The 23989-nt window shown below is 38.4% G+C and overlaps 1 protein-coding gene across 26 annotated transcripts in view; it reads right to left on the reverse strand.

Moving 5' to 3' along the window:
* Window positions 1-185: 185 nt before the first annotated feature.
* The window catches only part of PITPNM3 (PITPNM family member 3), a 63248-nt gene continuing 39444 nt past the window's right edge, over window positions 186-23989 (reverse strand). For 19 of the 26 annotated variants that reach the window (XM_085521823.1, XM_085521830.1, XM_015881117.3 and 16 more), the window contains 12 exons: window positions 20830-21011; window positions 18239-18408; window positions 17201-17371; window positions 16764-16949; window positions 15895-16043; window positions 13239-13355; window positions 12203-12319; window positions 10990-11138; window positions 9527-9676; window positions 7379-7562; window positions 6848-6976; window positions 186-6465 (listed from right to left, as the gene is read on the reverse strand). In XM_085521823.1, the coding sequence (XP_085377949.1) occupies window positions 6157-6465; window positions 6848-6976; window positions 7379-7562; window positions 9527-9676; window positions 10990-11138; window positions 12203-12319; window positions 13239-13355; window positions 15895-16043; window positions 16764-16949; window positions 17201-17371; window positions 18239-18408; window positions 20830-21011 (2013 nt within the window). In that variant the 3' untranslated portion in view covers window positions 186-6156. Of the gene's footprint in view, window positions 6466-6847; window positions 6977-7378; window positions 7563-9526; window positions 9677-10989; window positions 11139-12202; window positions 12320-13238; window positions 13356-15894; window positions 16044-16763; window positions 16950-17200; window positions 17372-18238; window positions 18409-20829; window positions 21012-23733; window positions 23853-23989 lie in introns of those variants that run through there. The other 7 variants (XM_085521832.1, XM_085521822.1, XM_085521833.1 and 4 more) reach the window with 2 other exon arrangements.

Below are 23989 nucleotides of genomic sequence, written 5' to 3' on the forward strand. Positions count from 1 at the left end.
TACTTTTGAAAAGTTAGGAGGGTTGAAGTTCACAGGTTGACTTCTGTTCACAAACTGAAGTTTTACTCTAGATGGTCACCCACACTAAACAGTTCAGATACTGTTTTTACTTGCTAACATGACATGCAAACGATGATCTAAGACTTTCAATACCGTTGATAAGAAGAGTCAGGAACACTGTTTGCTTAAAGGCAAGGAAGGTTTTATTTGATTAATTTAAGATTTTAAAAACCAGCTCACATCAAAATCTATACGAGTTGTAGAAATCTTACTCCTTATTTCATATTAAGAAATGCATTATTGTACATTTTTGAATCTTTACAAGGCAGCCATAAGAAATATAAACATTTGTCACAAGATAGAACCTTCCCACTGACAAACAATATTTAAAAGTTTACACTCAATAAAACTATAGACTGAAAGAAAATGTACAATTTCAAGTTTACTTATAGGAATTCAGTTCTAAGTGGACCATCCTTTCCCCTCCCCAACAAATAGAAAAATATGGAAACAGCTTGGGGTTCTGTGAGAGGGCTGCCATTCTGGCCTCCACACCAGAGGTCCCGGAACTGCTAACCCTTAGAGGCTACAAGTGTTAAGTTACATAGTAATCTCTGTTAACCCATCTCAGCAGATCACTGTAAACCTGTTTCTTCCTCTCCTTCCCCCATCTCCTCCTTGAGTTCTATACAACCTTATAAATTAATCTGCCAAAATTTCCTTCATGCTCCTCCACCCTCCCAACAAGGATATGATATTTTAAAGGTTGCTTATTGGGTTAAATTAAAATAGAAAAACTTTAATCCCATTACCTTGGGCTTAATTTAAAAGGAAGGAGAGAGGGAATACCAATACCTTACTTGGATCACAGAGTCCATGGCACAGGATTTTAGCTGCTCAGGGACATTTCCTGTTTCTGAAGAAAAAGAGATCTCTTCATCCAGAAAGGTGTGTTATTATGTTATTACACACACACACATATTCCCCCCCCCCCCCCCCCCCCCTTTTTTTTTTTATTTTAGGATCATAAATAGAAACTTAAAGTTACAGTTGAACAATTAAATAGAATTGAAGTCAAATTACCTTGTTAAAACCACAATTTCTATGGATGCTATGAACATAGATCATAAATAATCACTGCTCTCACAGAAGCTGAGGAAGAAAGCTGGAAATGTTTGCGCTTAGGGAATTCTGTCTATCTCCTACCAACTCCAGAAGAGAATGAAAAGTGCTGCTTTCTCCCCTGCATGACTGAAAGTAACACTTCAATGCAGAAATCTTGATTTAAGATCTTGTATTTCAAGCTGAAACCAGAAAAACCTATGAAACTGCACTCCACACAATCTCATCTTCTCTCCGCTATTAAGCCAACAAGCTTATTAAGAAAGGGTCCACACTGGGATTGTCTTGTACTTTGATAACATACTCACTGTCTGTAGCTTATAGGCAAAAGGAGGAAAAATGTGGAAAATCCCATCTGTTCAGTAACAATTATTGCAGCAGTTACAAATTATAAAAGCTGAAAATACCTTTGGTTTTCTGGTACAATTAAAAATGCTTTCAAATGAAGTTTTTAATGCATTTAGGACAGGAAATGAATAAAGAATTTCATTTTTCCCTTCTGAATTTATACTGTGAAATACATGATAATTCTACAGCCTTAACTATCAGGGACTTAAAAACACATATTAGCAGTGTCATGATCTTGCAATGTGCAAATAAGACAATGTGTTCACTAACAAAAGCAAAGCGAGGCTATTTTGCAAAATGGTGGAGCTTCACGGTAAATGTCGCTGCATTTATTTTAATTATAGATGAAAGTATTAAGTGTATTTCTCTGTGGTATCTGCACTTCTACATAATGAGTAAAAAGCTTTTATTTTGTTTAGAAATGACTTCCCTACGTAGTAGAGAAGTGATGTGCAACAAATCAGAATAGCAACTCTCATGAATCCCTAAGGAACAAGAACAATGATCAGTGCCGTGTCAATTTTACACTTGATACAATTTTTATGCAGAATAAACATAAACCATGCCACAAAACTAAATAGGTGTAATCTGTTCCAAGTGCATCAGCATATGCAAATACTTTTTTTAATTGAATAAACACAGTCATTGTTTAAAAAAAAAAAAAATACAATTTTGCTGTGAAAGAAGAAACAAAACATCACTTAAGGTTGCTTTCAATAGTTACACACATACAACGTATGTGACAGTGGAAATGTGTGTTTTCACAATACCTCAGATAAATCTTGGTAAGTCTAAAACGGCGACTGATCACAGTTGGTTTTACTTTTTGTCTAATACAGTAATTTGAAACTGGATATACATCAACAATTCAAAGAAGTAAAGTAAGTGCTTTCAGGTGTGGCTTACTTTGTATTCACTTGTTCTACCGCTTCAGCACTTATTGAAATAACAGCTTTGTATTTCACGGTTTCACTTCTGCTTCTTCTATTCAGCAGGTAAGTGTAAGTGCTTCTCTGTAATATGCAGCTTTCTCTGTCTGTTTCCTTTCTGTGGAAAAGCTTCAGAACTTCCACAGCCTTTAAGGTTAAAGAAAGTGCTGCCCGTACAGAGAATGCAGCGGTGAGGAACCAGTAGAGAACTGAAAGGCTGTAGGATCGTGCTCAACCTCAGTGAATGGCTGGCTTAGGAGGACTGATAATCCCTCCGTGATAACTGAAGTGAAACTAATCCCCACACAAAATGAATGTCCATGAATGGCCACATGGTTTTATGTAGACAAAGCATAAAACTAAAGCACTGACTAGAAGCAAATGTTGCAGGAGAAAATGGCATTGAAAAAAATATGCTGTAAAAAACTGGTGATTCATCAGAAATTGTCCTAAGTGTAACTGGGGGGAAAAAGGCCAAAAAAAAGCCCAAGCAATTGAATTCCTTAACCATGTCTGCAAAGTACTGAACTGCCAACTGAGCTGTGAGATGCCTGAGTCACTACTATCTCTTTCATAGTCTTATCTCCAACAAAAGTTCTATTTAGTGGCAGCTAGCTGATGCTTTCAAAAGAAAAGCATCTGATGTTTGTGAAGATAAGCTCCAAACAAGCATGAAGCCTTACCTTCCAAACCGATGCCCGCACCATTGTTTGTCAGAGTGCTCAGATGGAGGCATGCTATCAGGCAATAAACCATTCTATCCCTGAGCATTAAGTAGTGTTGGCATGATGAAACGAACATGTGAGCTCTCATAGGAAACAAAGTCAGAGAAAATATTTCCAGCTGAATTCCAATATGACATTTAGAGACTGAATTGTTACCACTCTCAATCAAGCACAAAGAGTAGCACTTGTTTTACTACTTTTAGCTCATAATATACTGTAGATACATATAGAGAACCAACACAGCGACTAAAAAAAATAAACCTGGGAGATTCATCTAGCCTTGTGTTTATATGTAGTCTTTTAACAACAGTCACAGAATGACACGCAGATCTCTTTAGAAAGGAAGGAGGTTTTTTTTTAAGTTAGCAACTTAATTCAGCAAATAGATTTTGGATGATAGAGGTAGACCGCTAAACCAGAATTAATTTTGCTAATACTAGTAGGTATAGTGATTACTATGAGGATACTGCTACCCAGCACCCAGTGCTTAAGAAATTAAGTTCAAATTCTGCAGTCAGTGTTGACTTTATGTCCTCTAAGCAAATTTCAAGTTTGCTCTTTGCATTTCTCCACTCTTCAATTCATTCACCTATTTAAAACCAACAACCAAGAGCATGCTCAAAATACTTATATTCCACTGGGTATGCTCTGGCAAGAGTCAAAACTGCCAGTCATGGAAACACAAGAAAAAAGAATGTTTGTTTTCCTAAGGAGGCTGCCAAGACTGCTCTGTTATATCAGCCATGTATTGGTCAGACACTGGGCTGGTCTTTTCAGAGGATGTACTCTGGGCATTGCCTTTTTTAAAATTTTTTTTTGCTGTCTGTTAAAGCAAGATTTACTTAACAGGAAAGAAGCACAGATATAAACATCAGATGTACATTTTGCTACCTGCTTTTTTTCTTTCCTAGATCAGCGGCAGGAAAGAAAACCTCATCAGTATGATAAGAAGCCTTCCCTGCTCTAACATCTTCTCTGACACCTCTGCAAGCAGTGAACTGACTGGAGGAAGATGGAGTATGCTCTCTGGTCTACCTTGTGCAATTTCCTCCTAGCTGCAGAGGCTAAGGAAAGAAATGGACACAATCAGAATAAAAACACACAGTGGACCATGATAAAACACTGAAAACTACTTAAAAGTTATGGCTTGAACGGCTGTGAAACTACTGTGAAAAATGTAAACGCGAAGACTGCTTCTGTGTAGTTCATTTAGCTTTTGCAGCTGGCTACCTTGGCAGCAGAGATTAAAAACCCCAGGCTCCAGTAACAGAAGTTACCTCTTCCTAATGAACATGAACCACTAAAATCTTAACATTCTTCCTAAGTTTTCAGCAAAAAAATTTCCTCTTCCCTTACAGGAAGCATTATAAAAAACTACTGATGTGCCAGAGATCTTTCAGGATATTTGAAATACGTAACTCAGAAACTTGCTAATCACCATCATTTATACACTAGTTTGCTGGTTGCCTCTTAAGACAAAAGCCACAAAGCTGTCCTTCAAAAAGCAAACTGAAAATTTTGTGTGAACTGGGAATTATTGGACTTACTTCTGCACCACCATCATAGTTTTTCATGGCACTGCTTCTCTGTTTTACGTACCGACTTTGAAATCATTAACAACATCCTTCTCCCAGTGCTAAAAAACTTAGGGAGGGAAGTCAAACAAATACAGAAACAGCTTAAGAAGTCATGTGTTGACTGTAAGCTTTCTCAGGGTAAACAGTTTGATTTGAACTTTAAAAGAAAACTGGTTTTGTGCTGTAGCAACTTCATTGCAGGTTTTGAAACATACATCAGTTCTATCATAAAAGTTATGATCATTAATTTAGCACGGTGGAAATAGTTGCATAAAGAACCAGCAAACTGCAGCTATGTTAAACTAACTACAACATTTAGTTTAGAAATATTATCACTTACGGAAAATTTCACACGTTTTACTTCTAGTAAGAAAAAGATCGAAAAGAAGTAAGAAGGAAAACACACATTTGGCACCTCCATTCTTTGAAGCTCAACTACTGCAACTTTGATTGCTATAGATTGTCTTAGCAGAGCACTTGCTGTAAAGCATGAGAAGGTACATGATTTACTCCATTAGCATTTATTTTTTATCCTGCAGATTAAAGATTCTAGTCAGAATAATGGAAAAAGTGACTGCTCTGCAGATCTCAGACCCCTTAGTAAAAAGGCTCCCTTAAGGCTTCCATCTTAGAATCTGTGTCTCAGTCTGAAATGGTCAGAGACACACAGTTCACACATTTTACACAGTCACCAAGTTTCACAAAAATCACACTGTTTTGTACACCTGCACATCACTTTGCATACAGCAACACTGACTACTTCAAACTGTGGCAGAGATGTTTATTACTAACATTAAGCGTTTATGATTTGGTTCGCAGGCAGAGTTCTATTTACTTGATGTCCAGCACCTTATGCAGCATGAGTGCCTATATTAGTGTATGTTGACCAACAGTATAAACTGAAAAGAAATCCTGGACTCAAGGCACCCAAAAATTATCTTGCTGTACAGATCCTGATGACCCACTATTGTACTCTCACCTCTGCTTCCCTTACAAATGTATCACTATCAAAAGTGAACTGGCAAGAGATGAAACTAATGGTTTAAGTGTGAACTTTCTCTGTAACCTATAGGACCTACTGTTTATATTGTTCTGGGTGCAGCTAGTTAGCTGATACTACAATCCTTCTTTCAAGTAAAAAGCCTGTAGCAGCTTTTTCTCTTATTGTACGTTTTATTGAATCTGTTGTAAAAAATAACTAAATAACTGAAGACTACTTTTTTCCTGTTTGCTTTAATGTTTAAGCATTTGAGATAGTTTTAGAGTGTTTTAAAATTTCCCAAAACATCAAGAGAACAAACTGAAAGTTCCCTGGTTGGTATAAGAAGACATTTTCCAGAGCAGGGAAGACAGTTTCCCCTCTACACCTCCGAGTTTGAAGCAGCCTAAATAATACCTTTGAGGCATGACTACAAGTTAAATAGAGGACACCCAAAATCTACAGCCTCAGGCTTCCTATGGAACAGACTCAAATTTGTGGACTCCACCCCTAACCCAAGCAATGGAAGGCAGATGCCTGTCATGATCTTTGTCTGACTCAGGCTGGCTCTGGGCACGCTCTGGTTTGGGGTTTGCAGAAGGTGGGTCAGGTTGCTGTACAGACATAGTCCTGCGGAGATGGTTTCTCTTGCGCAAAAATTCAGGTTGAGAGTGGAGGCCAAAGCTGCCCTTTCTCAAGATCATCCGAGAGTTGTTCTTTTTGGATCGTGAATGAAGACTGAACTCCAGTGAGGCCAAGTGGGCTGCATAACCCTCACTAAGGAACTGAAATACAGAGGAAAGAGAGGGAGCGACAAGTTACCACTGCTTCAAACTATAGACTCTATAAGAAGTTAAGTTGCTATCTTTGGCAGAAGAATAACATTAGACTCCTAGTGCTTTTATTTTCAGTGAATTCTTCAATTTTGTTGTTCAAGAATATGCCGTGCATGCACTTGCAGGTAGAAAATGTGACCATTCAATTCTATCATTCGCTCTGCCATAAAATGCCTCCTCTGAAACCAAAACTGTCTTTTTTTCCTCTGAAATATTCTCTGCTCTTTATTTTCTGAGTCTGTGTATGCATGTGTGTGCATGCACACATTCACACAGACGCGTTTCCCTGCTCCCCTGAAAACTTCCTAGTTAAGTAGCAAGAGTTACTTACTTGACACTGTGCCTGGTATTTCTTTGTAGATCGTCCAACTATGTAGATCTGGGATGGCGACAGAGCCAAGACATTGTAAACGGAAATATCCTTTGTTGAACCATATGCAGCACAGATTTTGATGTGGCACTGAAACAAACATTACTTGCAGAGTGAGTAATATGGCTACTGAACAGCATGCGTTACAGGGATGGAACTTGTTTTGCACTGAAACAGGAGATAAACTCACTGTTAACGTTTTTGTAAAGTACGCACAGCTAAACCTGTCTTCCTGAATGACAGCAAAATTATGAATAGGCAGACAGGAAAGAACAAGTTGTTTATTTATTTGTAATACTACATGCCAGGAGGTGCACTTGGATGTTTTATTAGCCACCTTTGCTCTTTAAAAAGTAAGAAATGACATTAGGAATGGCAAAAATATAAGAGCAGTAGGATTTACTGCTCCAAAGGAAGAGACAGATCTTACTTCAATGAATGACAGTTTCTAGTAAAAGGTTTCAGAAATATCAATGTGTTTCTAGTACATACCTCTTGCATGAGATTCCGTAGAAAAATAGTCTTTTGTCGCAGTGGGTCATGAACAAGTCCATCAGAGAAGAAGATCATTCCTTGAGGGAAGTTGTGTTGAGATAACCATGAAACCACACGCTGTTTTTGCATATCTGGACGGCCAGTAATATAGATAATCAGATATCCTAGGTCCTGCCAATGTCTGTCACAAGCAACAGATAAATCATATAGGTTAAGAAAAAAAATTAATGCCTACAGGTCACATCAGTATTTATTTGCCTGACACAGACCCAGTCAGACAAGATCTTCCAACAGGTGTGAATCAACATGCCTAAGCATCTGCACCTACTGAGAAATGATGTAATAAAGTCTACATCTTGGGAGAGATGGAGGAAAGCAAGCAATAATCCAGTCTCATACAGCATGAGACTCATAAAACTTAAAAGCTACAAATTCACAGCTACCTCAGGCAACTCTGCAGGCTTGGGGAGGAGCGGCTGGAAAGCTGTCTGACAAAACAGGACCCTGCTGTACTGACGGACAGTCAGCTGAATATGAGCCAGCAGTGTGCCCAGGTGGCCAAGAATGCCAGCAGCATCCTGGCTTATATCAGGAAATGGTGTGGTGAGCAGAACAAGAGAAGTCATCCTGCCCTTGGACTTGGCACTGCTGAGTCCTCACCTTGAGTACCGTGTTCAGTTTGGGGCATCTCAAAACAGAAAGGACATTCAGATGCCAGAGCATGTCCAAAGAAGTGCAACAAAGCTTGTGAAGGGCTTGGAGAATATGCCCTATGAGGAGTTACTGAAGGAATTGGGGCTGTTTGGTCTGTGGAAAAGGAGGCTGAGGGGAGACCTTACTGCTCTCTTCAAATACCTGAAGTGTGACTGCAATGAGAGCAAGGCTGGTCTCTTCTTACTGGTTACAGGTGACAGAATGAGGGCAAATGGCCTCAAGATGCTGACAGGGGAGGACTAGGTTGGATATCAGGAAAAATGTCTTTACAGAAAGGGTAGTTAAGTGCACTAGAATGGGCTGCCCAGGGAGGTGGTTGAGTCACCATCCCTGAATACGTTTAAAATCCATTTGGATGTGGTGCTCAGGTGTAGAGAATGTTTTTTACAGCTAGTTCTCAGCTTAGCTGAGAAGGGTCGTAAACACGGTGCAGTTAAGCAAGCAGCCATACCACCTGCAAGGACAGCAAGAACAACAGGATGCCCTGTGATGGTGAGAAACTAGCCATGGTTTTGTGAACTCAGCAAGGGAGTAACTTTCAGGATGATAACAAGTTGCAAAGATACTTGGGGATGGTATGTAATTGGGAACCAATGACGAGCTCCGCTTTTGCAATATGTATGAGCTAATTATCTGTATTATAAAGGTACACGCAGCCAAGGAATAAACAAGATTAGCTGATCATATGTCAATGACAGGTGTGGTCATTTGCTTTTCTCCCGCCGTTCTACAACACTCAGGGACATAATTTAGTGGTGAGTTGTTAGAGTTAGGGTAGTATGGTTAGGCTGTGGTTGGAATTGATGATCTTGACTTTTCCAACCTGGGCAATTCTATGATTCTATGAACTTGAGCTATATCTCAAGTTCTACTACCTTTGAAATTTATAATGAGATTCCCTGTGATTTCAGCATCCCTCCTTTCCCATGCAAGCTCCAAAACAAGCACTGTATTTCTTTGCCCACTGCAGCACTGCAAGAATTGCAAGACTGAATTAAGAGCCTTTTAACTTTTCCTCCAGAAAATGCTTTTGCACTCATGGCAATGTGTCATTCAGAAGCAGAACTATGTCCTTATTTGAAGCTGACCAAACATAAAATACACTCTTTGCTAATCACAGTAACAAATGAAATCATTTTAAATTCATTATGCTCACTTTAACATCATATTCTCAAGAAGCATTCTTTATGCAACTTAACATACAAATTGTAAAGCAAACCAAAGCATTCTAAGATTCCTCAGAAAACCATGAACAATTGTCCAAGTAAATGCAGGAGCATATCTGCAAAACACTTCTGTATATGTAGTAGAAAAATCTATTCTCTTCCTACTACTTCCTACTACTTCCTACTACTACTACCCTCTTCCTACTACTGTGTTCTAACAGAGAAGCTAGAAATTTACATACTGAAGCATGCAAACCATACTCACCTTACCACATCGACGGCCCCAGCTCGGACTTTGGGGTCACTTCCCATTATTGAAACACTTGCTGCAAATGAACCATCAATGCTGAACACAACACACTCCATTCCTCGGGGAAGCACAGTCAGGTAGCTTGTGGCACTGCTCTGGTCCCCTCTGCAGATAAAAAGCAATACATGTTTTTTTAGAAGGAGAATATTATCTGCATGTTCTAGTTAAGAACTCATACTAGATCTGCCTGGATCTGCAGCCTCAACAGTCTGTGTTAAACAGGACTTTTCAGTTCTTTATGGGGAAATTAAAGGCTACACTTTTAGGAAATAACTTTCCAAACATGAAATTTGGAAGCTGACTTTAATAAGACATCACATTCGTACAAATATATGATTTATATTGAACAAACAACACTGAAGAACTTAAACTTTGAATGTTGTCTATATATACACACAGATAATACACTAATGCTCTATTGGCATACATGCATTTTGCACAGAAATTAGCTATATTTTTTTCCCCAGCAGTATATAATTACTCGTAAATTATTAGAAATTACAACAGGAGAACTGACACACATCATTTACTGGCATCCACCAGCTTATAGACATCAACTTATCTCTACTAGAATTTTATTGAATAGAATTTTTAAAAGCACAGCTTACCCTAATCCTGCACCTGTGTCAACAAATTTTGTTTCACACCTTTTCACTTGTCATGCTTGACTTGGCACAGTGTTGGTTTGTGGGTTTTTGTTTGTTTGTTTGTTTGTTTTTAAGTGTTGGAAAGCCAGGAGAATTGATTTCAATGAACAGTTACTTTCAAGTGCTGTTTTCTTCCCCCAGTTTTAGAATAAACACACTCTTACAGAATTATAGTATATAATTCTGAAGTATAGAATTAAAATGACTTCTACTATCAGCCTGCCATCAACATACAAATAGCTGGCTGAGAAGGCGGCAGTACATGCTCTACTGTTCATTTCAACAATTCATTTCAACTTCTTATTGAAGAATACACAACTATACCCTTCAGTAATATTTTCCCCAGTGGAGAAGCTCTGAAATAACCCAAGTCACACACTCTTAGCACAAGAAGACTGATTACAGTCATTCAGTCTCCCTACTTTTGCAAGTTTGAATGTCACAAAACTGAATTATGTTGAGGATTTATGTTGCATGAGGGATAAAAACCCACTGGACTGAACACCTTTAAGCTAGCCAGAATGCACACAGTCACTGCTTCAAATCTAAGCTGATAATACAGAAAAAAGATTAAGGAAAGATAAACAGAATTGTCACTGGAGGCTTGAGGCAAAAAGAACTTAAATCATTTGCCCAAGGCCACACAGAAGTCTGATGCATAATCTAGAACTGACCAAAATTCTCCTCCATGCCCCCTTCAATCCTACACATCGATGTCTTCCTGGTCACAAGAGCCCATATCAGCTGTAGTATCAACTTGAGAGCAATTACCTGACCACCATTTTGATGGGATATACACCAATTCTCAGTCTCTTCTGTTTGGGTATGCTATAGGATATCCGGCCACTGCTGTTGGATATCTCTGTGTCAAAATACACCCACCTACCAGAAGATGGCTCAGTCATTACGAAGATATCAACCTGCAAAACCAAGCAACAGTCACCTGGTGTGAGAGCGGACAATACTATTGCCACTTTAGGAACATGGTATGCCAAGCCTTCAACATATTACCACCTTCATTTGTGTTTTGTAACCAAAGGTTGCAAGTAAGTTTCAAGGAACCTCAAAACTCAGAAACTTCTCAGAGCGTCCTCACAACTAGAAAATGCTTCCTAACACACAGTACAAGAGCTCATTATTTCCTTGATTAATTAAAGTACTCAGCACTGAAGTTATTAAGAAAATATAGAGCTCAGGAATTTAGCAGGAACCTAGAAGCAGAAAAAGGATCATTTAAATCTATGTGTGTATATTGTTTTTGCACAGAACAGGCAAAGTGAAGCCTCCATGCTTTTGGTTTACCTACAGCTCAGCAACACTGCCAAAAATTCTTAGTCTCGCTGAATGTGACCAAATGAATTCACTCAATATTTATTTGGCTTTGAAATTTTAAACTTGGGTACCACAGGCAGCTTTAAGAGCACACAGTGTTCCAGCTACATTACATCACTGAAATTCTGCAACTACTTGTGAGAGGCCATGCTTTTTACTACTGCCTCAAAGTTTGCTCCCTCCTATAAATTGGAGCAAGACACTACTCTCTACTCTTTCATGTATATGAGAAACAACAGCTACCTAGCCTTTAGAATCCCAGTTCCTTTATACCATTCTCTTACCTTGAAAGGAGGATACACACTTTTCTTTTACTGACTTGCCAATTTCTATTAAATTCTTTTTTGTCCTTGCTCAAGTTAATCAACTCCAGTAGGTGGTGCAAACAGATGACAGGTTCAGAAATCACTGCATAGCACACTGTTCATTAACCAGACGAGATGTTCAGCATCATATAAAAAGGATTACAGGTAGAAAAAATGTAATCTACCAAAACCTTTGATCCAAGTACGGTGGGATGCTCTCCTATGTACTCCCCTTCATTGTAAGGCTCTCTCTGGTATTATTAACCACATGTGCATTACATTCAGCAACTATCTGTATTACATGCCAGTTGACAGAAAAACAAGGAAATAGAATACTCAGTCTTTACCTTTTCACCTGTTAAAGCTACCATGTCCAGAGGCCCATACATAAAGCGCCCAACAAGTACCTGAGGACCATCTTCTGCAGCAATTACATCATTTGCTCGATGATTAGCAGTCACATTCTGAAATGAGACCAAAAGATGGAAAGTGTTTGTTTTTATGTAAAGCTATTGTCTCATTAAGAACAGTGATAAACAGTCCCATCATGTTTGAGGAATGTCTCAGCGTACCTTAGTGTACCTAGCAAAACTGGGCTGCTATTTCAGCAAGAGCCAGGACCCCATTAATGGGGTGAGAACACTTAAAGGAATGCCAATTATCCTTCAGTACAAGTGGTGCCATAGTGTGAAATTATCACATGCAAGGCATTCATCCTGTGAGGTACTTTCACATATTTTTAGCAACTGGAATTTTTTGCAAAATCAAAGCATAAGTATAAAAGCAAATCTCCTAGAAGAATGCTTTAACTGATGCCAGTGCTGGAAGAATATCTGCAACTTCATAATACTTTCAAACTGAGTATACATCTCAGCACATACTGGACACAAGCTTTTGCTGATGGTCATGCTTCACCCTGCTGTGTTCTGAAGTGCATACTAGCACAGTGTTACTCAACACTTGTTAACAATTCATCTGAAACTTAGTAGGGTCGTTTTGCTACAGGAAAAGAACAGTCAGAATCTCTGTGACTTCCAAAAGAAATTTCACACTGCATGATTTTTTTCATGTATTATTTAAGTCTGTAGAATCTGAAGAAAAAAAAAATATTTTTTTCTTGGGTCACAAATTCATCCAGCATATTAGAAAACAAGAACAACCTATGTTGTTAACAGGCCCTTCTGTTATTTAAACACATTTGGAAAAAAAAATGTAAATGTCTAATGATAAACCAAGAATAAACTGCTCTTCTTTCCTAATTGTTAGATTGACTCTGGACTGTATCAGTAGTTTTCAGTTAAGTAAAATTCATGCTTTGGGAGATCAGGATCTTAATTTCACCCAATTTCTATAGCTGACCTGGATATTCAGATTTATACTTACTCTCAATTTGACATGTGTCCTTTTGCGTAGCCATTTTTCTCGTGGATTGGATGGGCTCAGTGTTGCTGGATCCAGGCTATCATTTTCTTTGAAATTTACATTTTCATATCTCATCACCTGAAATGATATTAACATTCTAAAAAGCTGTGCTGCCTGGGGAGCCCTGTACTTGACAAGGAAAGGAGTATCCTGCTGACCCAGCTGAGTAACATTGCAGAGCAAACAGCACAAGCAAAACAGAAAGAGGTACAGGCCATATTGTTACATTAAATGCTGCACAACAGAGCAAAACTAGCTTATCCATCTGTAAGGGTAAGTTCAGGTATTAAACAGCTTTTCCACCCTCAGCACAGCTTAGGTGTTCTTTAACATTAAAATCCTTCCCACACGAATACAGAGAAAGTGGTGAAAATACTGGATGATATCAAGAAATAGTGATGCTCTTTCCTCTTTGCTAAGTCTGTAAGGCAGCTTAGGACCACAGAAGTACTTGTTATCGGCATTCTGAACAGAGGTTCATCTGTGTTGATCTTCTGTACTTAAACAGACAGTCAGCCAATGTTTCTCATCATCTTTTGGATGTTACTCACCACTGCAAGTGGCAACAGGGTCAGGATTTAGCTTATGGCTAGTAACATCTAGCCATCATCGAGGGTAACAGGACTGTAATTTGTGGACATGCAGAACCCAATAATATTGTACAAAATACATTTTCTTATAAATATCACACACCAACAAATTTGCATATTCAACTCAGATATCAGAACCAGTTGACAAATTTAAATGATACGGGACTTCTGGTTCCATAATCAGACTACAGATAGAACGAAACTACTTTAATTTGAATGAGAAATAGCTTAGTCTGTCCATTTCAAAAGCTAGTAGAAAATGAATCAAGCTCAACAGTTGGCTATGCTGAAGTTTTCCATGCAGCTGTTTCTACCTTTGGTGCCCTCCCTGGAATGGTGGCCTGAAATCCCTTTGAAAGCTGCTTCTTACAAAGTCCATTGAGCAAAATCTTGCTGCACTCAGTTTTAGCAAAGCTAATTGGCTTTCCACTGATCAGAATAATCCTGAAAAGTCAGTGTTGTTTTTAATAAATTGACATAAATTCCGTTCACCAGAGGGCAAGTATAGGTTCACAAGTCATCAGCCTTAACTTTAACATCCAGCAAGGCAGAATGTGGAGCACATGCTGGAATTAACCAGTCTCTTATGCAGTGCTGCAAGCTCACATTATTTCTTTAGAGTCATGATCCAAAATGCTTGGATGCGCATCTATTTTAAGCTTTAAAAAAATTCAAAGCTTTAATGCACATATAAGACTCAATAAGACATAACACTGCAGATTAACACAGATGCAGGAAAAATAAATCAGGAATGCTTACAGAGAGACAAGCATGCTTAGGAAGGTACATGAAAGGGGAGATGCAAAAATGTTCTGACGGATTTAAGGTATAAACAAACAATCAGAAAGTGTCCTGAGAGAAAGGAAGAGATGACAAAGGTATTAAGAAAGCTGCAAACAAGCACAAAAACATCTATGTACAATTATCTAAGGCCCTGAAGAGAAAGAACAAGGATCTGCATCTTGCCACTTCCAGCAGAAACTTCTCTAGTTGGGAATGAACACCAAACAAACTTCCTGTTCAGGAGGCTGTTCTGAGTCATGAAAAACTGTTCAGCAGCTTTTGCACTGCATTGATTATGGTGGCACTAATTATAAACGTTTACTTAAACTAGCTTTAAAAATACAGCATTGCTCAATGACGCACTTTGGATGGAATTAGATATTCTAAGGGATGCTTTAAAAAGACAGTAAGAGGCTGAAGGAATCTTAGAATTTCATCAGCTTAAAATATTGATCAAAACTCAGCAAGTATTCCTGTTACCAGCCAGATCTTCTGCTGCACACTCCACCCACTGGCTGGTCTATAACAATGGGAACCCTATACAATTACACAGTACAACTCAGCAGCAGTTCTGAACTGATGGAAACTCAGCTACCAAGTTCCCATTTCACTAGAGCCACTAGATGAGAGATTTTAAGCCATTACACCCACACAAAGAGTAGGAGATGTCAGAGCACATACACAGAGACCAGCCAAAAGGAGAGCAGCAAGCACACTGACATTGTCCCAACTGATTTAATCAAGAAATATGACTGTGCAGTTTTCTGCTCTACTCTCTTGACCATTTTCCAGGCTTCAGCTGTATTATCATTCACTGGATACAAGATACAATGATTTCTGGGTTAATCCAAATTAAAATGTTTATAACTGGATTCCATAGGAGGGTCATCATGGCTTATTGGAGAGATACTTTTACTGCAGGTCACACTGAAATATCACTAAATTTCTTTCAATCCATGTGAGATTTCTCAACCTCACCACTTTCTCTAGAGGTCACAGCATGAATCATCTCCACATCACTGACAGCTGCGATCTAAAAACTGGGACAATAGGAATAAGAGAGACATCACACGCCTTAGAAATGAATTCTGAGGAGACAGTGCACACAATGCTCATAAACATACTAGTACAGTTACAACAGAGACTGGTAATGAAGTCTTTTCTTATACACTTCAGTCTCCTCATTTTTCCTTATCCCCTCAAAGTTACAGTTCTTTCATTGTGGAGAGAGAAAGATCAACAACCTGTCTTAAAATGAATGCCACAACGTCTGTTGATTCCCAGTAGCTGGCATGGAAAAGATGTGGCAGGGCCACAGTTGGAAATGCTGTCAGGACATCTGGACAATACAAGGCATAATCAATCCGCTTTGTTCCCCACCACTTGGCATTAACTACAAAATAAATAAATAAATAAATAAATCACATTTCTAAAATATGTCTTCTTAATCAATCTGCTGTTGTAATGTATAAAATAGATAACAGAATGAAGCCTTCCATTTTTTTAATTCTGACATTTAGAGCCTGTTGAAAGCATCAATCTAACACAAATGTTCTGTTTTCACCAACTGCACCATCTGTTGAAGGTCTGCTGTCTAAATTGCTCTGCAAGTTTTGGGAATCAGAGGTTACTACAGCACGATGCCCTTTGCTTTCTGGCCCACAAAAAGTGTACAGGGAAAGACTGGTTAACTTTATGATCATATTATACAGCAAGAATTGTAAATACTTCCCAAATAGTGACTACAGCATTATTAAAACATTACAGTCTATAAAAGAAGAATACAATGATCTATGGCACCTAGATCTATGTATCTTTCTTCATTTTTGGACCATGGCTCTAAACTCAAGTTTGTCTGAAACCCTTAGTAACTACGACTTACACCTTAACATAAACACCTACTGCAACAGTCTATATAAAGGATTTCATTTCTATTACCTCACCTATGTTACTATGAACAGAAGAGCAATCTAAATTGTGTTATTTAAAAAACACAACAACTTAAGCTGTTCTTGTTCTCAAATTTCCAAAAAATTAGTTTTCCTAATAAGACTTTTCCACAGAAATGATGTAGTGGGAATGGCTTTTGCACATTGCAACAAGCTTCACTCACTGCTGGTGAGGCATGCTGATGACAAGCTCTCTGCTGACCCTGAATTTTCACTGTTTGTGCTGGCCAAGCTCAACCTTCTCTCTTGCTTCTGAGATGTGTTCGGAGATTCAGAACTCTCTTGAGAGTGAGGTATGTTCAAAGAGCTGTTCTCAAGGAACAGAGCACTGTAGTTTTGAATAGCATCACCTGCAGATTACAGAAATAAAATAAAGCAAGACAAAATAAAGAAACACTACACACACACATACATACATATATATGAATCTTCCTCTGTTGTCTTCTTTCAATACTTGCTAAAAATATTTGTGCCATCCTGTCCCAACTTACTTATTTTTATCATGCTAGCATATTTGTAGTTCAAATCCTCTTAAGCTGTGTAAGGAGGAAAGCGTCAAGAGAACATTAAATAAACAGAGCTATGAAAATAAGTACTATACCTAACTGATGCGATCTTCCATCCCCCAGTGGGTATCTCTGGTATCGTGGGACACCGAATGGAGGCAGGAGATGAAATTTTTTCTCCAACAATGGTTCAAGTCTGCAGGCAGATGGGTCAGCAGAGTGAAAGAAACTGTACACTTGGTTGCAGGCTGGCCGAAACTGACAAACTTCAATGAGAATGAAAGAGAAAAAGAGTTTGGTATTGCCAGTTTAAGATTTTCCAGGAGCCTATGCATAAATGTGATTAATATATTCTCCTGCAATCCAAACTAGCACACATCTAGCCAATATAAATTTAAGAAAATAATCTACAATTACCTCTGTGAGTAACACCTCATTGCAAAAAAAGTTTACAGAGACATCATAACCTGAGATGCAGGCATGCAGCAGACAAGAAAACCAGACAGAGTTCCCAATCTTTCAGTGATCCTAGTACACAATATAAAATTTCAGGAAAGCAGATTCCAAACTTACTTTTAAAGGACATGTTTATATACAGCCAACAATAACTTTCGAACATACAAACATTTTCACACGCAGCACAGTATTCAAGAGAATGTAATCAGGCTGCACACAAAATATAAAACTTCTGAGCAAACTCTCTTGCAAAAACAACTGTGTTGTTAAAAACAGCTTACAGCCAACATATCTGGGGACCAAGTTTAGTCATGAGACCAGAAATGAACAAGATGAAATGCAAGTCCAACCACAGATGCTATTTTTGGTATCATTTTCAAGGACTACTCCTTGGTGAGGCAAAAACTTCCACGTAACATGGTGAGGAATATATGATCAGCAGCAGGAAAAATGACACGCTACTGTGAACAGGTGAGCAGTGACGTTGCTGGAATAAAACCTCATCATCTCATGCCTCAGTACTAGCTTGCACTGACATTCCCATCTTTTAGAAGAAGGAATTTCCTAACTCATTCCCCAGACTTCCATCAGACTCCTTTATTTACCTGCTTTTAAAATAACCTCTTTATTTACAAAGTCAATAAGCATCCTGCATTCTAACATTAGAAAGAGCATACCATCCAGGCCCGGAAGAACAGTACTCCTCATGGCCAGCACCAAACCAAGCGGTGATCCAAAGAGGAAGAAATCAGACACCTCAAAATCAAACCGGCCCAGGTTTACATCTGAGAGACTGGAATTCACAGGAAGAAAGTCTGCGTCACCTTTCAACACACTTGAGTGGATGCTGAGCAAAGAAAATACACTGATTTAACCTTAATGAATCCAGAGAAGAAATGCATTCCCCAAGCAGGTAGCTTAAAAAGTTCTAGCACCCATGTCTAGATTCAAGAAATATGCCTTAAACTGCAGAAAGATAATTACAGCATAGCAGCCACTTATAATGATTTCCAGTGTGGATATTAAATCTATTACCTTTAACATATGCAAGCTTTCTACTGTTAAAATACTTATCAGCAAGTTATGCAAGAGCTCTAAAAATTGAAAAATTACTTTTACTTACTGTTAGCTGTATAGACGTGTTTAAGCTTATTCTGAAACTTTCAATACAAATTTGAGCCTTCTCAACTTGTATTAGGACAACAGTATTAAAAAGTGTCATGGTTTTGTAATTTTGTAATTTTGCTATCAGTATTCCACATTATAACATCATGTCAAGTATGGATACTTCTATTGAATGTGCAGTCCACAGAAGAAGACTACATATCCCAGAGAACAACAGGAGTAACAATAAGTCACGGGACCAGGACTCTATATGATCTCGTTCCCAGGCTGGAGTGCCCTCCTTCTTCTCTCGAACTTCTCGGAGAGTGGGAAGCGTTCCAGCTGTGTCGCCTAGAGTTCACAGTAGGCCTCTCGGTTTTCGGAGACTCTCTCTCTCTGTTTCGTTCGATTTGTTAGCCTTAATTATATTATATTGTGTTATCTTGTATTTCGATATCATATTTAGTAAAATAAGTTTTTCCTCCTTAGATTGTCACTGTTTTATCCCACTCCCCTTTTCCCCCTCCTTTCCGGGCCCCGGGGGGGGGGCCCGCGGGGTGGCTTCCCCTGTCACGGGCATAGGTAAATCTAAGTAACCCGTGACAGATTTTTGGTGGAGGATGCGGGCAAATGCCTTATGGGGGTGGTTACAGCGGTGGGAACAAAATAACTGGCAACGGAGGGGAAAATCTGTTTGGGCCACTGAACTATGGAAGGACATTGCTGCCCGAACAAAGAATATGGTTGTAAAGGTGCGTCACGTGGATGCACATGTGCCCAAAAGTCGGGCTACTGAAGAACAACAAAACAACCATCAGGTAGATAAAGCTGCTAGAATTGAGGTGGCTCAAATCGACTTGGATTGGCAGAATAAGGGTGAATTATTTCTAGCTCGATGGGCTCATGAGACCTCAGGCCATCAAGGAAGAGACGCAACATATAAGTGGGCCAGAGACCGAGGGGTGGACTTAACCATGGACGCTATTGCGCAGGTTATTCATGATTGTGAAACATGTGCCATAATTAAACAAGCCAGAAGGATGAAACCTCTCTGGGAGGAAGGGCGATGGCAAAAGTATAAATATGGGGAGGCGTGGCAGGTTGATTATGTACTCACTATGGTAGAGGCAACCACTGGGTGGCTTGAAACATACGCAGTACCCCATGCAACTGCTCGAAACACCATATTAGGTCTTGAGAAACAAGTCCTGTGGCGACATGGCACCCCAGAAAGAATTGAATCTGATAATGGGACACATTTCAAAAATTCTCTTATAAATACTTGGGCCAAAGATCATGGCATTGAGTGGATTTATCATATTCCCTACCATGCACCAGCTTCTGGTAAAATTGAACGATATAATGGGTTGTTGAAAACTATGTTGAAAGCAATGGGTGGTGGAACATTTAAGCTCTAGGAGAAGAATCTGGCAGAAGCCACTTGGTTGGTCAATACTAGAGGATCTGTCAATGATCCAAGTGACAAAAAGTTACAGTCATAAGTACATAAAACAGGTTGCTTTAATGCATTCCCTGAGATATGACGTAGAAGTCTAAATTAGTGATGCTTTATAAACAGCTTTTCAATTTGTAAATGATTAAAATGCTTATTTAGTTTCTACACTATACATGCATAGAGATGGTTATATTTCTTAGGACACAAAAAAGTTAATTATGTTTAATCTTGCCCCCAGACTCCTTCCATCTAGGCAAGACATTTGCTGTTTTAGTTGTTGTTTTGCTTTCAAGAGAGCTGCACATCAATGGAACATCAAAAACAATCATCTTACTCTGTAGAGAATAAAGGAAAGCCTATAAGGGAAGTCCAAGGTGTGTTTAGAAAGAAAAAAATATCAAGGTCAGAATTATAAAGCATTCATCCACCTTGACTTCTGTGGGCTATTCTGAAGAAACAAAACTTGCATTTAGTCTTGCATATTCAAAACTCACACAGCTGAATAAAAAATAAATATAAAACTTGTGAGTAAATTCATACCAAACCCACTAAGTCTATATCTTTTCTTTGGAGGATATTTGCAAGAACTTTAAGCAAACCTCTAGAAACACATCAGAACCAACACAAATGATTCTGCCCCTACAGCACTGACAAGCTGAATCAAGTGCCAAGCCTATTTCTTTCACTCAGTCATCACACACTAGTTACCAAGACAGGAAAGCATGATGATGTGTTATAGTATCACAGTTGTAGCTGGATGAATCACTCTGCTTCCTAGGTAACAGCTGTCTTGGCTCCTCATCGTCCATGATTTCTGAGATGTCAATATTGCTTTTACTCAGATGCTTTCTGCCACCCAGACTGCAGTCCTCTGTTAAAAGGGGATTATCCTTCAGAGAATGAACAGAGCAAAAAGAAGATTTAGACAGACTTCAAAATTCAACAGAACTCATACAAAAGGGCTGCATTCATACATTTGACCTCATTTTATCCAAAGAATGGTTGAAAGGGTTAGATTTCCTCTCCACTGGAGAAGAAAGGGAAAGATGTATGGCCTAAAAGCTGGAGAGTAAGACATGCAAGAGTGGGAGGAGTTTGCTGGGCAAAAGGAGTAGCACAAAGGCTTCATCTTTTGTTGAATGCATCATTCCTGAAAAACTATAAATACTGTAAGGCAATCAGAAAGGGGTCTTACCTGGCTGTACAAAATTAGAACATTATTGCTATTACTCATCATGTTCCATGGATACATGACCTGATTTTTAAAGAATGTGAGTTTCTGTGGAATGCAAGACCAGTGGTGCCATACCCCATGCCCCTCAAATTGGAGATCTATTTATTGTTCATTTCCTCCAGCACTTCTGCAGCTAACACTGATTATGATTTATTTGAAAAAAAATTTAAAAAATCAAGCAAAATAAAGCATACGAACACGAGCAAGACATATTAAGAAAAGAGATACAGTTAAACCCTTCTAATTGTGTAGTGCTTTCACCTATATAGTACTAACCCACATGATGCAGTATTAGAATTCATGGGATGATACTACACAGCTAACATTAGCATCCTAATAACCTTGCAAAAAATTAGTTTAGGATCCTGGCATTTGTATGCAATTATTCCTATGGTGATATAATAAAAAACATTATTATGTGTATAGGAATTTTTCTGCATTCCATAGTAACACAGCAAAAATCCTACCATGCAAACTTTCACATGAAAGCCAGGTGGCAGTGGTTTTGGATGTGTTTTTGTTTTTTTTTTGTCTTTGGTTGTGTTTGTAACAAACTGCGATACTGACTCTATATGGATTAATTTGTCCTGCAGTTTACTCTCTTACAATGAAGCTCTGTTATAAAATAATTTTTCCCTTATCCATTATCTGTTTTATCTATTCTGTAAAACACAAAGGTACAGCAAAAGTCCAAAATTTTATAATCAAATTATTCCTGAGAGTGTTTCCTGCAAAGAAGCTTTTGACAGATTAATTCCTGGAAACACTCATGAACACCATTTCTTGATCTGTTCATGTTTCATGATAACCTCAAAATGACCTAGTACTCAGAAGGTATTTATTAGTCCTCATGAGGCTCACCTAAGCAACTGTGCCACAAGAATATATACATTTTTATGATTTTAACTTTGAAATTTGCATTCTACAAACATTCTGCAGCCTTTTTCCAAAAATGTCAATTTGGCAACTGTTCTTAACATTAAGAAATTTATTAATAAGAATATTCATAGTGGCACACAAAGTGAAGTGAATTCACATACAGCTGAAAGGGAATTCATAGAAACTGAACAAAGACCCATGAAACTCTCCGATAAACTCACTGAATTAAAAGGGTGAAGCACATACAATGCTGGTAACTTCTGTAAATGATACAAATGCTGTCAAATTTCAGAGTTTCATCAGAACGCTGGACACTATAAGGCTCGTTTTCCTAAAGCCACGTGGCAGACATAAGAGCATCTCAGCTCTCATCACTTTTAAAAAGGTACTGCTGAAAACAGACTGAGAAAAATGGGAGTTCATGATGATGCCAGAGCAAATAAATAAATAAACAAACAAACAAACAAATAAATAAATAAAAATTAAGTGAAAAGAACACAATCAAATATTTTGTTTTCAACCTCTTTGTTTACTGTTGGTCTCGGGAAAAATGCCGGCTGTTGAAAAGGTATGAAATTGATAGTAATATAACACCAACCATTCTTCTTCTAGTGACACATATTTCTCCATTGTACTTAAAAACTACCTTGTACCACCACAGGATTAGCTGATAAGGCTGCTTAGCATGGAAGTTAATGTCTTCATCCCTGAAATCTGGCCACAATTCACCTTTGTCCTCCAAGTTTCAAATATGTTCTCCTTGCAGAGTGTGTATTCTTTTCTTGCATTGCAAGATAATCTCAGGACATCTTTTGTAGGAGCTAAATTTTCATGTCACTATCTTGAGCCAGGTTCACTTTCACGACATGTTCTTTCTTGTATGCTGTGAAAGAAACTAGGCCAACTCAGCACTTGTTTTAGCCCTATCAGGGAGTGAGAAACAATTCTGGTAAACCACTTAAAAACTGAAGCGATCAGTACAAAGACTATTTAGTGCATTTCAAGCTATTAAAAATCTGTTTTTCTACTGATACAAGCTCTCTCAGTGCCCTGAAATGCCACAATAAAAAACTCATCTGTAGTGAAATGGTATCAATAATTAGGCTCTGAATCAGTCACCCACAGGTGGGTTTTATGTATTATCTATCTTTGTGGTAAAAATCAACTTTCTGTGTTTGTTCTATTGAAAAGTTTTCTGCTTCAAAATAACGTGCATTTTAGCTGTTGCAGCAAGAGGGAACCATCTTCCTCTTCTAAAACGCAATGCTTAGTTATTCTCAGATAGAAGTTACACTAGAAGTGAAATGGAAGAAGAGAGAAAAGATTTAGATGAAAACTGGGAAGGAAGCTCTTCAGCACTGCGAAAAAAAGAGGCAAGTACAAGAACTGGAACTATAAGCAAGAGCAGTGCAGTCAAAGAACCTGTCCTCCTAAATCCTGATCCCCATTATCAGATTAATCAGCAACACTTTTACAGGCTCACTGTAGCAGGGACTCACGAGGTCAGTTTCTCCTTTTATGCTGCTTGCAACACACTATCCTCAGTGCTGCTGCTGTCAAAGGCTGGCTTCTGAGATCTACAGACATTTTTGTATCAGAGAATAACTTTCCTCCTGGAAATATTTAAACAGTTTCTCTTTGCTTGTCCACATGCTATTCCATCACACTGCTCTCAGATTGAACTGAGAAGGCTGCTATCACTGATCCCATTTTTGATGAGAAAGGTAGCTAAAGAGACAAAAGATGAAACAATTT

The sequence above is a fragment of the Coturnix japonica genome, chromosome 22 (assembly GCF_054131305.1).
Source record: "Coturnix japonica strain WE chromosome 22, WE-NBRP24, whole genome shotgun sequence".
NCBI classification, from domain to species: domain Eukaryota; kingdom Metazoa; phylum Chordata; class Aves; order Galliformes; family Phasianidae; genus Coturnix; species Coturnix japonica.